The 13,963-nt window shown below is 52.4% G+C and overlaps 5 protein-coding genes across 5 annotated transcripts; 2 read left to right on the top strand and 3 right to left on the bottom strand.

Moving 5' to 3' along the window:
- Positions 1–478: 478 nt before the first annotated feature.
- J4E92_003630 (uncharacterized protein) lies at positions 479–3,043 on the bottom strand (the record flags this gene model as incomplete). The annotated part of the gene is made up of 6 exons (XM_051495026.1): positions 479–911; positions 960–1,177; positions 1,228–1,494; positions 1,544–1,710; positions 1,761–2,603; positions 2,653–3,043. The coding sequence occupies 6 exons, from the start codon at positions 3,041–3,043 to the stop codon at positions 479–481; spliced, it is 2,319 nt and encodes a 772-aa protein (XP_051355319.1).
- A 1,364-nt stretch (positions 3,044–4,407) lies between these two features.
- Positions 4,408–5,634, bottom strand: J4E92_003629 (uncharacterized protein; the record flags this gene model as incomplete). Its single annotated transcript, XM_051495025.1, has 1 exon — positions 4,408–5,634. The coding sequence occupies one exon, from the start codon at positions 5,632–5,634 to the stop codon at positions 4,408–4,410; it is 1,227 nt and encodes a 408-aa protein (XP_051355318.1).
- A 966-nt stretch (positions 5,635–6,600) lies between these two features.
- J4E92_003628 (uncharacterized protein) lies at positions 6,601–8,160 on the top strand (the record flags this gene model as incomplete). Its single annotated transcript, XM_051495024.1, has 1 exon — positions 6,601–8,160. One exon carries the CDS (start codon positions 6,601–6,603, stop codon positions 8,158–8,160), a length of 1,560 nt encoding a protein of 519 aa, XP_051355317.1.
- A 2,383-nt stretch (positions 8,161–10,543) lies between these two features.
- On the top strand, positions 10,544–10,963 carry J4E92_003627 (uncharacterized protein; the record flags this gene model as incomplete). The annotated part of the gene is made up of 2 exons (XM_051495023.1): positions 10,544–10,781; positions 10,848–10,963. 2 exons carry the CDS (start codon positions 10,544–10,546, stop codon positions 10,961–10,963), a joined length of 354 nt encoding a protein of 117 aa, XP_051355316.1.
- Positions 10,964–12,263: 1,300 nt separating this feature from the next.
- On the bottom strand, positions 12,264–13,244 carry J4E92_003626 (uncharacterized protein; the record flags this gene model as incomplete). The annotated part of the gene is made up of 1 exon (XM_051495022.1): positions 12,264–13,244. The coding sequence occupies one exon, from the start codon at positions 13,242–13,244 to the stop codon at positions 12,264–12,266; it is 981 nt and encodes a 326-aa protein (XP_051355315.1).
- Positions 13,245–13,963: the final 719 nt, after the last annotated feature.

The following is a 13,963-nucleotide window of genomic DNA, read 5'->3' as shown; positions in this document are numbered from 1 at the left end:
TTGCCCAGCCAGTACCACGGCTGATATCGACGCCTCTTCCCCCTTTCCGGTCTTCGTTCTTCCCCCACGCTCACCCACCAGTACAGTAGGAGACCCCTGGGACGTGCAGGCGCATCGGCTTGTAATCCGTCGATTTGGCTGCTAGTCAGGAACGACTGAAACGTGCAGTCGCGCTATCGATCAATTGTCTTGTAGCGCACGCCGGAGTGACAAGCGTTCGAGAATGATGCCATATTTAGTAGCATGACAGATTCGTCTTGTAAGAAACGACTGCAGCTAATGTAGACTTTGCGTCTATCGGACTTGGCTACCAGTGGACTTCAGATAACGGACAAGCTATGCATCGGCCTTTTGTGGTTTGTTGCACTTCGATATCGAGAACGGTAGCTCTGATGAACTCTAAGATTTGTTTGGCCAGACCGTGCCGCCGGTATCCTCTGGTCGATGATAAAACATTACAATATCAGCGAAGCCTTCTTCACCTAAACCAGAAAACTGAGTACGACCCATCGTTGCTAAGGATGCGTCGTTGGGTGCCGTCGGCAGTCTGCTTCCTCCCGAAAGGATCCGTAAGTAGCATTGTAAGCTTCTCTGAAATCGGGCCCATCTCTTGCTTCGACACAGGTATGGGTGGGCTCAACAGACTCGGATCAGGCTGCAGGATGGCAAAGATGCTGCTCTTTGATCGACCGATCATCCGACGATGGACATCTTGCAAGTGGTCGTATAGGGGCCAGAGTGTCTCCAGGTATCGCGCGGCGACGGGTTCGCATGGTTTACATGGCTCGAGCATATCCATGCACGACTTGGCGTACGTGAGATCAGCTTCGACTCCTTCAGTTTGACCGTCCATGAGTTTAGTCGTTGCGCTGAAGAGCAGGCAAATGGCAGCTGAGAATGCCCAGTAAATACTATGATCGTTAGTTCGTGGGGTGTTCGGGTTTTGTATACGAACTTACATGATCCAGCAACGCGTTGTCAGCGTACCGTCAAAAGAGATAAGGCTCAATATGCGAGCAATGTTCTGGGCAGCCATTGCACATTCCTGTCGGTATATCTTGACATCTTCGACTGAAATGTTATTCAACGCAGATGGAATTCCGTCGATAAGCTGGGCTTCTGCTGAAGCCACTAGTAGCTGGCGGTATAGCAGGACCAGTGCACCAAGATACATGATCTGAATCAGTCAATAAAATGATGATACAAGAAGATGGAAGGTCTCCTTACGTGCAACATAAAGACCGCTCGCCTTTGGAAGACTGTCAAGTCTTGTGCGGCACTAGACAGAAGCGTAGGGATCTGTAACGTTTGCGGAACTTCTTCACGCCACTTTTCCAGCTTCATTGTGAGCATGGTGATGTTCCCTTTGGTAGCTAGCTCTGGAGATGCCAGTGTCTTGGCAACCTCGGCGGCTATCAGGTTGATCTTGCTGGTTTGCATGTGTATGAGTTCATCGATGGACAGCTGATCTTGGCGATGGGCAATGCAGGCGACCTAGCCATGTTAGTATCATGAAAATCAATATAGGCTCGCCCTGGCATACCTGGATGTCACTGGCTGTCACCTCAGTGGGATAGCCGAGGGTGTAGGCAAGCCATGAATCCATGAATACGAGGCTACGGAATATCTTTCTCCAGTGGTCGTCCGTTGCTGAGCGAGACGAAGTTTGCAGAGCCGGATACTTCCAACGGGCGATCTGTAGTCCTGCAGCTGTGGCTTGTTAGTACAATCACATGATCAAGTGTACGAGTTGAACATACCGATAAGATACTTGGCGCTCATGTGCTTCTCGAGCAAAGAATAAAAGGACAAAGATAATAGCAAGCGCATTGTGCGGAAATAGTCTTGTCTGGCAGTCTGCTCGTTGAAATGAAGGGTCCCAGATGCGTAGAGCAATCGGCGCATCCGATCAGGGTAGGCATCGATGTCGTAATGCGCGCCCATAGCAGCAACTGTGAAGCATTCGGCAAGTGTCATGTCGTCCACCTTCTTTTGGGGCCGGTAGATACGGTCAAGTATCTCATTAACCTCATCATAAGTCCACATGAAGAGCAGCGACCCAGTTCCTTGCACGAACGCGTACATGGACCGCCGAACACGATCCTCGGTCGGCAAAAATGCTTGACTGAACTGCTGGCCGGATCCATTGAGTATCTCGCCTCTGAGGGTGACCAACTCACTGAAGGCCAGCGTCAGAGCATTGTGGCATGCTTCGGCTTCGGGTCCGGCTGATATGCTGCTTGATTGGAGAGATACCGGGCTGTCTGAAGAGCTCGGGCTAGCACGTGAGTATTGTCTCGTGTTGTTAGAAGTGTCGGTCGTTGAGCGACTATTCGTCGGTCGCTGTTTGCCAATGCTCGGACTTGATTGTTGCGACTTGAACTCGTTCAGATAGGCCTGATACTTTCGCCAGTTATCCGTCTTCTTGTAGTCGTCCATTTGGGCTTCGAACTCTTGCATGGCTCGGGCCGCATTGCTTTCCCAGATACGCTTTCTCTCTGAAGGAAGCTCCTGCCATCTTCGACCGACTTCGCGCGCTATATCCACAAAGGACAGTTGGCTGACCTCAGGGTCGGTACGAAGTTGGTCGGCGAAATTTACATCTGACGACGTGTTAGATCAAGTTATGATAGCGTCGTAGGAAGAGCGTACAGGCAGTCTTTGGCTTCTTTGGCGCATTTGGGTCTGCCCGTGGATGCCGCCTGTACCTCCTCTTCTCTCGTGGTGGCAGGGACGTTGTTTGCCTGGTGAAGCTTTCCAAAGCGGATGTCGATAATGACGTCGGCTCAGGCGAGTTATTGTCTGGCTCCAGTGATAGTGATTGAGGGATACCGCGGTACGTGGCAATCTCGCGCTGTAGTAATCTCCTGTGGCCAAGCTTGAACTCGAGCGCTGTTAAATCGTCCTCCGTGATGTCTACAACCGTCTCCCAGTTGTGGAACCCATTCTCAGCTAGAACCTGAGCATACTGAGTGAGCCCAAGTCGCTCCAAGACTTCAGTGAGGTCTGGGACAGGAGAACTCGGAAAGGTAGGGATCGCCATGAGGGGTGACGTCTGTGGTGGAAGAAGATGGGAAAAGGGACAAATGGCATATATGAGGGCTGCCACACGGCATGACAGATGCCGCAACTATGGCCTTACAGGCGGGCTGAAGCTGAGATGGACGGTATAGGGTAGCGCGCAGTCGTGGCCGGTGATCCAGACCGCGTAGATGAAAAGAAGGGTGTTCTGGGAGAGCCTCGAACGTCACAGCCCGGACCCACTTTTGACACACGCTAGTGGCAGTAGCCGGTTTCTGCCACAGGGCAAGAACTTCCATGGGAATTCAAGACGCCGCCACACGACGCGCCCATGGTGTTTGTGTTTTTCCATGAGCACGTATTGCTAAGACGGCTCGGTCCTGCTGCTGTTCATCTCATTTCGCTATTGCTGCTGAGCGCATCGGCCTTCTCTAGCGTGCTACCGACATCAGCAGCAGCACCGCGCTGTGTCCAGACCTCAGAACACCACGCAAAGACAACGATGCGAATCATGTGGCCCAAACACTCACTACCAGTGTGTTGCCGCTCAATGCAGCTATACGCGCTCCAGAATCAACGTATGATCTTTTGCGCTATCTGCCGAGGGAATGATTCCCGGGAAGCTTAAAGTTGACCGCCCTTCCACCACTCAAATACATGAAGCAGCTACGGAATTGCTTTCCACCTCCCTGTTCCAGTCAGAAGCCATCATCTGCACTACAGTGTCTCTTGAGTGTGTAACCCACGACCGGGGTTTACCGATCGAAAGCTGCTCGACGATCGTGTTCTTATGTAGGCCAAAGGCCTAGACTGTTCGTGCATCTCCGACACAGCGGCGCGCCATCTCGCCAGCCTCTAGCTTACCCACACGACTTCCCGGTTCCCGTGCATCTCTGCGCCACACCTCCGCGCGATGAGTAGGGAATGTCTCTTCGCTTGGATCGGTACCCTTTCCCCACACACACTCTTGCTGATCATGGCCATGGTAGATTCGCGCAGCCTTGCCATTGGCGCTGGCAAAGCTGCTGATCTCCATGTTGTGAAACGAGCAGCCTCGTGGCCGTCGTGCTAAGCACGTGCACTCAGATCCTGTTCATCGACTTGGAGCATTCAGCCATCAATCATGAGGCTCGTGCCTGGATCACGCATGACGATCCACGCTACACAAGCATCAGCTGTCAAATCGCATCAAAGGGTACAACAACCGAAACACGCACCAGGTTCTTGGCCAAGTAGCAGGCCCTCTTGAACTATCGAAATTAGTGCAACTGCCGAAGCCTTATGAACTACTGCGGACGGTGGGCTTGGAAACGACCATCAAACAACACAATCTACTACGCATCACCTTGAGCAGAAGGGGATCGATTTTTGAAACTATTCACTACGCTACAGGTACTTCTGCATCAGCTCTTTTACGCGCCCCAAGTTCAGCCCTTCAATCTTGTTTCCGTTACCGTCCATTGTCTCCGCCATACAGAGCACATTGTATATTGCTTCTTCGACTGCGTCAGCGCTCGCCTCAAATAAGGCATTGATTGTCTGATCGTCGGTCATGGTCACCGATACCTCTCTCGCCTTGTACGGATCGACAGATGCTTGCCCCGCTGTGACTGTCTGCACGTTCAGCTCGTTGGCGGTAGAGAACGCGAGGAAGACATCTCCGGAAGAGTTCGTGCCGTAGCCACCCACGCGAGACAACCCGACAGTCGCACGTTTGGCGAGTCTTTGCAATTGTTGCGGATGAAGCGGCGCATCCGTGGCCAGGATGATTATGATGGATCCGTCTTTCTTGTCCTTCTCCTTCTTCACCTTGAACAGTAGGTTCGCTTGTGCCAGTAGTTCTGGATCGTCAGGGTTCTCCTCAATCTTCCGCTTCTGCTCTTCATAGATGAGTCTCCCAATCGGCGCACCTCCGATCTTCAGATCCCACATCTTGCCGTAATTCGCTTGGACCAGAGCCGCGACTGTATAACTCTTGCCATCCTCACCAGGCACTACACGAGAGCTGGATCCAGTGCCACCCTTGAAGTAATGGCAAATCATACCCGTTCCACCGCCTGTGTTTCCCTCTTTCACAGGGTCGCTGCTTGCTTTGTCGATGCCATCTACGACATGCTTCGGCGTTACAGCAAACTTGGACACATCGTGCAGGAAGCCATCAAAGGTCTCCGCTACGACGGGCAATAGAAACCAATCGACCTTTCCATTCTTGTCGCAGTTCTCGCGGATCGCATATTCGTAGATGCCATTGTACGCTGAGCCAACGCCAAAGCTCCCCGTAATGATGATTGGGGAGAAAAGAAGGCCCATCTCTTCGATCAGATGCGCTCCAGTCATTTCCCCAGAGCCGTTGAACCGGAACATGCCTGCGAAACAAGCTTTGTGAAACCAGTCCTTGCGCGGAATGATGGTCGTTACTCCAGTGTTGATGTCGTTCGGTGGGGCATCGGGATAGGCAGGAGATGAATGGATGGACTCAGTGTGTACGAGTACGCCGGGAATGTCTGTCAGACTGTTCTTTGGACCAGGTTGGTAGCGACCGAGATGCAGAGTTGGCAACAGATCGCGGATGCGCTGACGCGGGATAGTAGAGGGTGCCGATTGGGAAGACATTGCAGGCGGCGGTGGTGACAAAGATGCGGTGGTGATTGTAGGGCTCCGGTATACTCTGGAAGGGAAGTGTAGCGTTGCTATTTTGCAGCCTGGATGCCTCAGGTACTTATACCCATGCCTCCAGCTCGATGTGTCTGCCTAGCGTATGCACTCACGAGTAGGCAGCTTACCACACTCGCGATCCTCCTAGATACCAACACAACGCCTTATCAAGGGCGCAGTTTGCGCAAAACATAGCGAGGGCGTTTTCGACCTTCCTAGTCTGCTCATAGACTTACCTCATCGCTCTCGCGCTCCCTCCAGGCACCAGCATAACGCTTCTTTCGAGATCGCAAGCCCTGCAAAACCTCACGATGGCCGTTGTGGTGATGGAGATTGCTACATGCGGAAGACATGAGCCTTTATGAGTCACTTTGAGCGATAGCGATCAAACCCACCGCATCATATTCTCATTGGCACCGGAGATTTCTGGATGCATGCTGGCGACGGAGTTCAGAAGACACGAAAGAGTCAGACCCGACGACCCGCTCCTTCGCGCATGATTAGCGTAGTGGCTTGCGAACCAACCCCGCCTGCTCAATTTGCGAGACGCGCTCCTCAACACCGCTACATCACAACGTTGCAACGTTCAGCAGTCAAGGATGAGTGCAGCTGTGAAGCAACAGCGGTCATTGGACTCACGTGTGCGATAAGCGGCCGCCGTGCCCGACAATATTTCCGAACAGTAGTTCACGACTCAGGTGCCAAGGCCCACCGAACCGGTTCCTGCATAGCGCATCTCCAACACCACAAGCTTGACCTTCTCCAGTCGATGTGATCTCCGCAATGTGCCGTGTCGGAGTTATCTGACGTAGTCGGACCGCTTTCGAGCACCCCCACCCTTGCTGTGAGAAAGAATCCGCAAAAAAAACTCCGAGATACTTGCTCGATGTTCTTGCCTCTTCATCTTTACCACCGGACGGCAACATGCTTACACAGCTTCTTGCAGTAGGGCTTCTGAGCCTCGCGAAGCCCGCCCGAGCAAGCTATGGATTTTACGTCGGAAAGAACCTAACGCAGGATGGCAGTGTTATGCTGGGTGGCACTGGAGAAGAAGTGTCCTCGCACTGGCTTCAGATCTTCCCAGCAAAGGATCACGCCCCGAATGCGACAATCACAGTTGGAGTTACCGAAGACGCATCGATGCCTGGCACGTTGATGAACATATCCCAAGTGCCGCACACATTCCGGTATCTTTCTATGGAATACTCCGACTTTGAGGGCTTCCCACCTCCTCTAACGAACGGCGGTGTAAATGAGAAGGGCGTTGCTGTCAGGGACATCTGGGCACAAAACCGAGATGATCTTATTGCCATGACGCCAAACCCTCAGACAGGTTTACAATACTCCGACCTAGCTCGAATCGTTATGGAACGCGCGAGTACCGCACGCGAAGGTGTTGAGCTCATTGGGCAGATGATTGCAGAATACGGATATGCCGATTACGGCGGCAACTCGCATCTCATCGCAGACGCGAACGAAGGATGGGTCGTATGGCAGATGTCAGGAGGCAAGAAGCTTTGGGCTGCAGAGCGTCTCGGCGAGAACGACGTACGTGTGCTTTACCCAGGTTACATTGAGGACTTCCCGGTCGATTTCGAAAACAGTACAGACTACATGGGTAGCCCAAACATCGTGAGCTTTGCCGTCGAACAGGGCTGGTGGAACCCGAACGGCACCAAGCCGTTCAACATCTTCAATGCGTATGCCTACCAAGCGGAGGGATACACCGCGCGAGACGGAGGTGCGAAGTACATGTCTCAAGCGGCTCTTGAGAACGCCACCCGCGCAATGGCTCCGGTGACCGAGAAAGACCTCATCGAGCGCGTTCGCGACTACCGTATTTCAGATGACGAAGCCGGATATGGCCAAGTCGTGTCTCTTCGCGCAGATATGGACCCGGATCTGATTCGCATCTGGGTCGCTCCAACCGGATCTGTGACCGCACCCTTCAACCCGTGGTGGCTGGGTGTGAAGAGCGTACCACCTGAGTACGGCCTCCATCGCTACCTCTACAAAGATGCCGCATCCACCTTCTTGGATACCGACTACCAATACCAGGAAGCCACGTACTTCGCCGGACGCATCTTCAAGCAGGTCCTCTACTACACTTGCTCAGATCCGGAGTCATACCTACCCATCGTCCAGAACATGCTCCGTGGATTTGAGAACGCTTCATTCGCAGATATGGAGTGGGTCGAGCGCAGTGCTAAGACTTTGGTGGAGAATGGAATGCGAGAGGATGCGCTCGAACTGCTCACTTTCTATTCGCATGCTAGGGCTGAGAAAGCTCTGGCTCTTGGAAAGACTATGGTGGATGCGCTTGACTCGTATGTCAAGCTTATGGGACAGTTCCGCATGCCGACTGGCGACCGCATCAACGACCCTGGGCTTGGAGCGGAGACTGTGAATTGCTTGGTGGGCTGGGACCCTGACCAACCCGCCGATCAACAAAGACCATTGAGGAGGTTTAGGCGTCAAGTCTAATATGAGGTAGAGGGTACAGGTGATCGTTTTGTTTATCTGTCATATTAATTGCCCTTGTACTTTGTGCTACACTTTCACCTGCTCATGGACCGGCACATGCACGAGAAGCACCCGCGAAGCTCTGATCTGAAGCTGCTGCAAGCACCACTTCTCCCCGGTGCCATATTCGCAATTTCCCCAACCCCTTGTCGTGTGCAGTCGCAAAGATGCACGTCTGAGGTTATTCTGCAGTTACTCCAAGGACAAATTACCTGCGCGATGACAAGGAAGTGTCTCAAGATGTGATTGTGAATGAAAGTTGGACTACACCCGTGGACGCGTCGAGATGAGATCATCACATGATTCGGCTTACTAAGCCATAAGCGAGACGGCCCTTGCGGACAGCGGCGCCGGGGCTTCCATCCTTCCACGCTTCCATCACACGCTCTACAATGTGGCCATCTCGCCTTTCAACATGATAGGGTCAAAAAAATCTGACAGACGCGTTTAGCGGTCAGGCAAGGTGATCAATGCTTTGTAACTCAGGGCGAACGCGTATCATCACCCGACACCGCATCAGCAGTCAGACGCCCGCACACGGACCGCCAACCATCTACATCAGATGCCAAGACCTCTATGTATTTTGTGTGGAGCCTACTGTTCATCTCTTTCGATCCGAGATCATAACCCAGCGTCCTGATCACATAGCTCCATTGACGGTGGACTGGGATCCGGCGTCGACCGCCTATGCACCCACAGACCAGGTTATCAGGTCAAATACGATGTCTGCATGCACGCCCACCATGCGAGACCGAATTTACCCGGTCATTCTACCATCGCGTCTAGGCCCAACACCTATGATCTTACCCAGTCCAGTATCTGTCGGTTGGACGAGCAGAGGAATTGGGTATACGACCAGGTCTGCCTGCCATGGCTACAGATCACTTCAGGGATCTTATCCTTACTGAGCCTGCGGATAGCTTGGGCCACGTGGAAGTACAACTCGAAACATTGGAATTGGGATTTTAGCTTTACATACTGCAGACGCGATGCAGTAAGCGGCAGCCGAAGCACACAACAGGCTCGGCCCGCCAGTTGCGTGTGGCCCGAAGGCTAGTCCCCGGAAGGCTTGTTGAGACACCTAGCATGCGAACTCGCCGGTAAGGCTTGCAGGACTTCTCGCTCTTACAGCAATTCTTACCAGATGACCCCGCACGACAGAGTTAGGATGAGGTCCAGGCGATTGAAGACGAAGACTGGGACTATGACTAGCACAGACTCGGCAGTGTTCGTCGTAACAGCTAACCAGATTCATGTGTCAGCCCGCACGCGATCGTACCTACAGGGAGCCTGCATATCATCATGCCTAGCTTGAATGTGTGGGAACCAACTGATATAGCTGCAGGGTTCGATGGTATCTCGATGATGCTCGACTGCCTATGATCAGCACGATGACCGATCTTCTTCGTATACGTTGAAGACTGTAAGATGAGTTTAGTCCCGGGTTGCCGACTCGTCAGCCAATACGTTCGGTTTGTTCGACACCCGCGTCTTTGCGTAGCCCTTCATTGGGTAGTCTCTAGCGTACGTAAGTGTTAGAAGTTTCGTTGAGTCGAAGTACCTACCACTAAGATGCATGGGAAATGCGCACTGTGGCCCTATCATCGCAGAACAAACACGCCACCGCTGAGAAGAGCATAACTCTTTGTTATGTCACGCCAAACTGGTCTTAACGCTGTGCTACCATGGCCTCGGCTGTCCTGCAAAGACTTTCAGAGCCCTGGCTTATTCGGGTATGGAGAAGCAAGGAAATGCCTACCACTTTCCTGCATCTTCAGAATCTGCTCCATACCGGCAACGGTCTTCTACTATGTAAGCAACCACGCAAATCACTACCAAACTGCCCGGAGTGATACCGAATGCCTTCAGCAGTCGTCTATGATGCCGGAGCTCCTTCCGCGGATATCACATATCGTTGCCAGCTAGACCATCTTACCGCTCGTTGGTGCGTCACAGTCCACACTCCGCAAGAGCCACATCTGCTAGTACAAGCCACAGGCAACTCAGTCAGCTATTCTGCATCGCTATTGGCGCTTGATAATCGCATGATGCTAGGCTGACGCTCTTGGCCATGCGTGGGATAGACTGCAAACCGCTGTACATCCGAGCTCTCGTCACCAACAACGACAACACACCGAAGGATGAGGCTATGCCTCCCGATGATCCGAAGAGCTGCTGATGCCTCAAGACTGCAGCCTCGCTAGATGGTCATCCTTCTGAGTTGTAGACGATCACAAGTATAAGAATGCCCTTTCCTTCCGCTAACTGCTACAACCATCTTCAGCCAGCAATCACAAAGTCCTTTCTTCGATCTTTACACTCTCCAATCTTTCAACCTTCCAAGATGTACGCTATCACCATTATTGTCGCCGCCCTCGGCCTGGCCACCGCCTCCCCTGCCTCCGACTTCTCGCCTCGCCAGGTCGCTGCTGTTGCCTCCGTCGACCGTTATGCTGGTGCTGGCTGCAGGGGCACCATTTGCAACAAGGCTGGTTCGGGAGATCTCCACGCCGGATGCAATGCCATCACCGACGCTTGCCAAGCGAGCTTGAGGCTCAACTACGCCAACGCTGGTTGCAAGGGTACGTAACGTCCTTTGGCCCCATAACTCGAGCTGTGAAGAGAAGCGCAGGGCTAACGAGATGTAGTGGCTATCTGGACAGATGCCACATGCACCAGCGTGAACCAGTTCGCCAATGTCACCATAACTGGAGAATGCTACGCTCTTGGTCCCCCTATCAAGGGTATCTCCGTCACTTGCTAGAGTGCTTCAACTAAGAGACAACGCTGTACGAGATCAGGCCTTGTTCGTGGGTCTCGAGGGGGAAACGGCTGAGAGCTTTGTACTCGGAGCTAGAGTAGATTTTGCCGCAAGGCACGGAGAGGCTGCGCGACTGCTATCCAACATTACGGTCCGACGCAGCGGTTTGTAGCAATTCACCACATCACCTCCAATTCTGTCTTATTGTCCCATCTCGTGCGACTGGCTTTGCCTTGCTCTTTTTGCCATGTGAACGTGCGGGATAAAGGGCTTCGATGTTTTCGCCTTGAGGCAACACGCTGCAAGGAAATGATATGATGAGTTATCCAGCGATGACGAAGGTAAAGCCTGAGGTTGAATCCATAACGCTAACGATGGCATTCATTGATGTTGTTATAGCCCCTCAATATTCCAGATATCTATGCAGCTTGCATCTCACCACTTGGGCGCCGTTCCAGTCGGATGTATCCTTGTCTCTTGTGTATTCCAGCTTCATGCATCATCGTGCGTCGGGAAGTTCCTCCTCTCTCTCCTTTTTCGTGCTTATACCGAACTTGATTCGTTCCTGTTTTGTAAAACGATGTACTTTAAGAGGATCTCGTTGTCGGGCGTATAAAAATTTGGCGTCGCTGGCTATGATGTAGCTCTTTGTCAGCAAAGAAAGCAAGGTTCTACTTGCCCCAAGACGCCTACCCCTATGTCCAACGGCCTTGCGTCGCATGCGACGGCGATCTGTTGTCGGGGCGTGGAGTTTGGCGTGTGTGGCTTTGTCGATGGCGGTAATAATGAAGCTGTACATGATGCAGGCTATCGCGAGAACGACAACTGCAATAGCGCAGGTAGTGAGGAGATTCATCGGCTGCAAAGATGAGGTGGCGCCCTCAAATCGCACTTTGTGTGATATATGAAAAGGAAGGTGTTGGGGGCCGGACATGTAGCTCTTGCCCAAGCGGGAGTAATGTACCGGAGAGAACTGTGTAGTGGCAGAGTTGTAGCTTTGACAAATCGTTGCGGCCTTGTCATATGTCCTATTATGTCATTGTAAAGTGGGTCATATGAGACAGTCGATCAAAGTGAATAGATGTGCTTGCAGACTCTTGACTTTTAAGCCTTGCTACTGGCCATTTCGATATACAGACGCTAGCAATTCCAAAGTCACGACCTCTTGATGCTTAACTATATGCGTTAGACTGTGATTAAATATCTTGAAAGTGCGTCCACTGTAAAGGTTTATCATCTGTCGTAAACCCCGACCCCCGAAGCACCATCTCGAGTCCGAGGGCTTCACTCATACCAGGTACTGCTAATGCAGCTTTACCGCAATAACCCTCCCACCAGCCTTAGCTGCTCCATCCGGTCCAAAGCCACCCATAGTAGACACATAAAGGGTACTGTTGTCTTTGTCCGTTCTTCCGAATGTCGACGCCGTAGAGCCCGCAACCAATCCACCTTCAACGATAGTCGTGATTTTGCCATTTAGTTCGATGTGATGGATTTTGTCGCCTAAGGGTGCCGCCAATGGCGCACAGACGTACATACTGCCATCCCTCGCAACTGCCAAATCGTCAGGACCGTTGAAGGTTGAGTCGCGCGCGGTTTGGAAAAAGCCGTTGGGTCTGCCAGTAGATGGGTGGACTCGAACGCGGCCAGCCAGAGACTGAGCGGTGTTGGTGTAGTATACGTAGTCATTGTGGAATTTGATCCCGTTGGCACCAAGCTGTACCGGGGCAGAGAGATTGGCTGCTAAGCTAGGATCCTCGAGAACGACTTCCGTTTTCCCAGTGCTTACGTTGTACGCAGCAATGTTTCCATACATCGAATCTGCCAACAGCAACATTTCGTGATTCAATGTCGCCATGCCATTAGGCATAGCCATGTCAAGCAGTTCAGACATCTTGCTGACCTTGACTGCCTCGTCCTTGACAGTCACATCAAGTTTCCACAACGAAAAGCTCTGTGGATTCGTCGTGTTTCCAGGAACCGAGTTCGCAACGATCACAGCGAAGACATCCTCTTGAAACTCGGTAATTCCTAGGGCGCCAGTTGCATTCGGGAAAGTGGCGATGACGGAGGAACTCGCGGGTGAGCCTTGCGGGTGGACGATATGCACTTGAGCAGCGTCGAGGGTTGTTACGAGAAGGGAGCCGTTGCCCATCGCAGCAATATTTTCGGCCCATGTGCCGTTGGGAAACTGGTAGACCGTCGAAACATTCGTGGCAAATGTCGAGGCCATAAGGGCTGAGATGACGGACATGGGCTTCATCCTGGCGCGAAAGTGCTTCATAGCTGGTAGTTGATCGAGGGCTTTTCGGAAGAGCTGAGTTGATGTTGAAAGGCACACTGTCTCTGAGTACTGTGTCGGTGGTGGAAGAACCCCTTATCTGTGTACATCCCTTGCAGCGAAAAAGAAGGTTGCTTTCCTTTTTGTACGGGTTGATCGTGCATTGTTTGTTGGGCCTTGGCTACGCCCGAGCAATTCTTATTGCTTCTGTCGTCGACTCTCGCTCTTCAGTAAGCACTCAGGCCACCCAGGCCGGTAAGCACCGAGGCCTAATTACCTCGATATTCGCCATCATAGCGAACACTATCCGCTGAGTAATCCACAGTTACGCGTTGAAAAGGAGCCCACGTACGCCTACCTAGGTAGCCTTGGACATTCGTCCGACGCCCCACCGCTGCTGAACTCGGATGGAATCGTTTGTCATCTTTTATCTAAAGGTGCAGTACTCGGGTTGGGGGCTGAAGAGGATTGCGGAGTTAGGAGTGAAGCGCTGGCACGTCCGCGGGTTCCCTGACGCGCCATGGCCGAGGAAATTCTGCAGCATGATTTCAAATCTGGAGCTAGTGCAGAGAGAACCGCATCTTCTAAAGTGAGTCGAAAACAACAAGCCTCAGACACATGATGAAGGTAGTCGTGTATTGATGTTATGGCGTGCGGGAGGGAGCAGAAGGCGGACGAGCTGGCAGCCACGCGTTGGGTTCGCGTGCCCCACTCATCCGCCA

This window comes from Alternaria infectoria (assembly GCF_024043175.1).
Source record: "Alternaria infectoria strain BMP 0036 chromosome Unknown scaffold_4, whole genome shotgun sequence".
NCBI classification, from domain to species: Eukaryota; Fungi; Ascomycota; class Dothideomycetes; order Pleosporales; family Pleosporaceae; genus Alternaria; species Alternaria infectoria.
The sequence above is the reverse complement of the archived record's forward strand: the minus strand, read 5'-3'. Positions and strand labels throughout refer to the sequence as shown.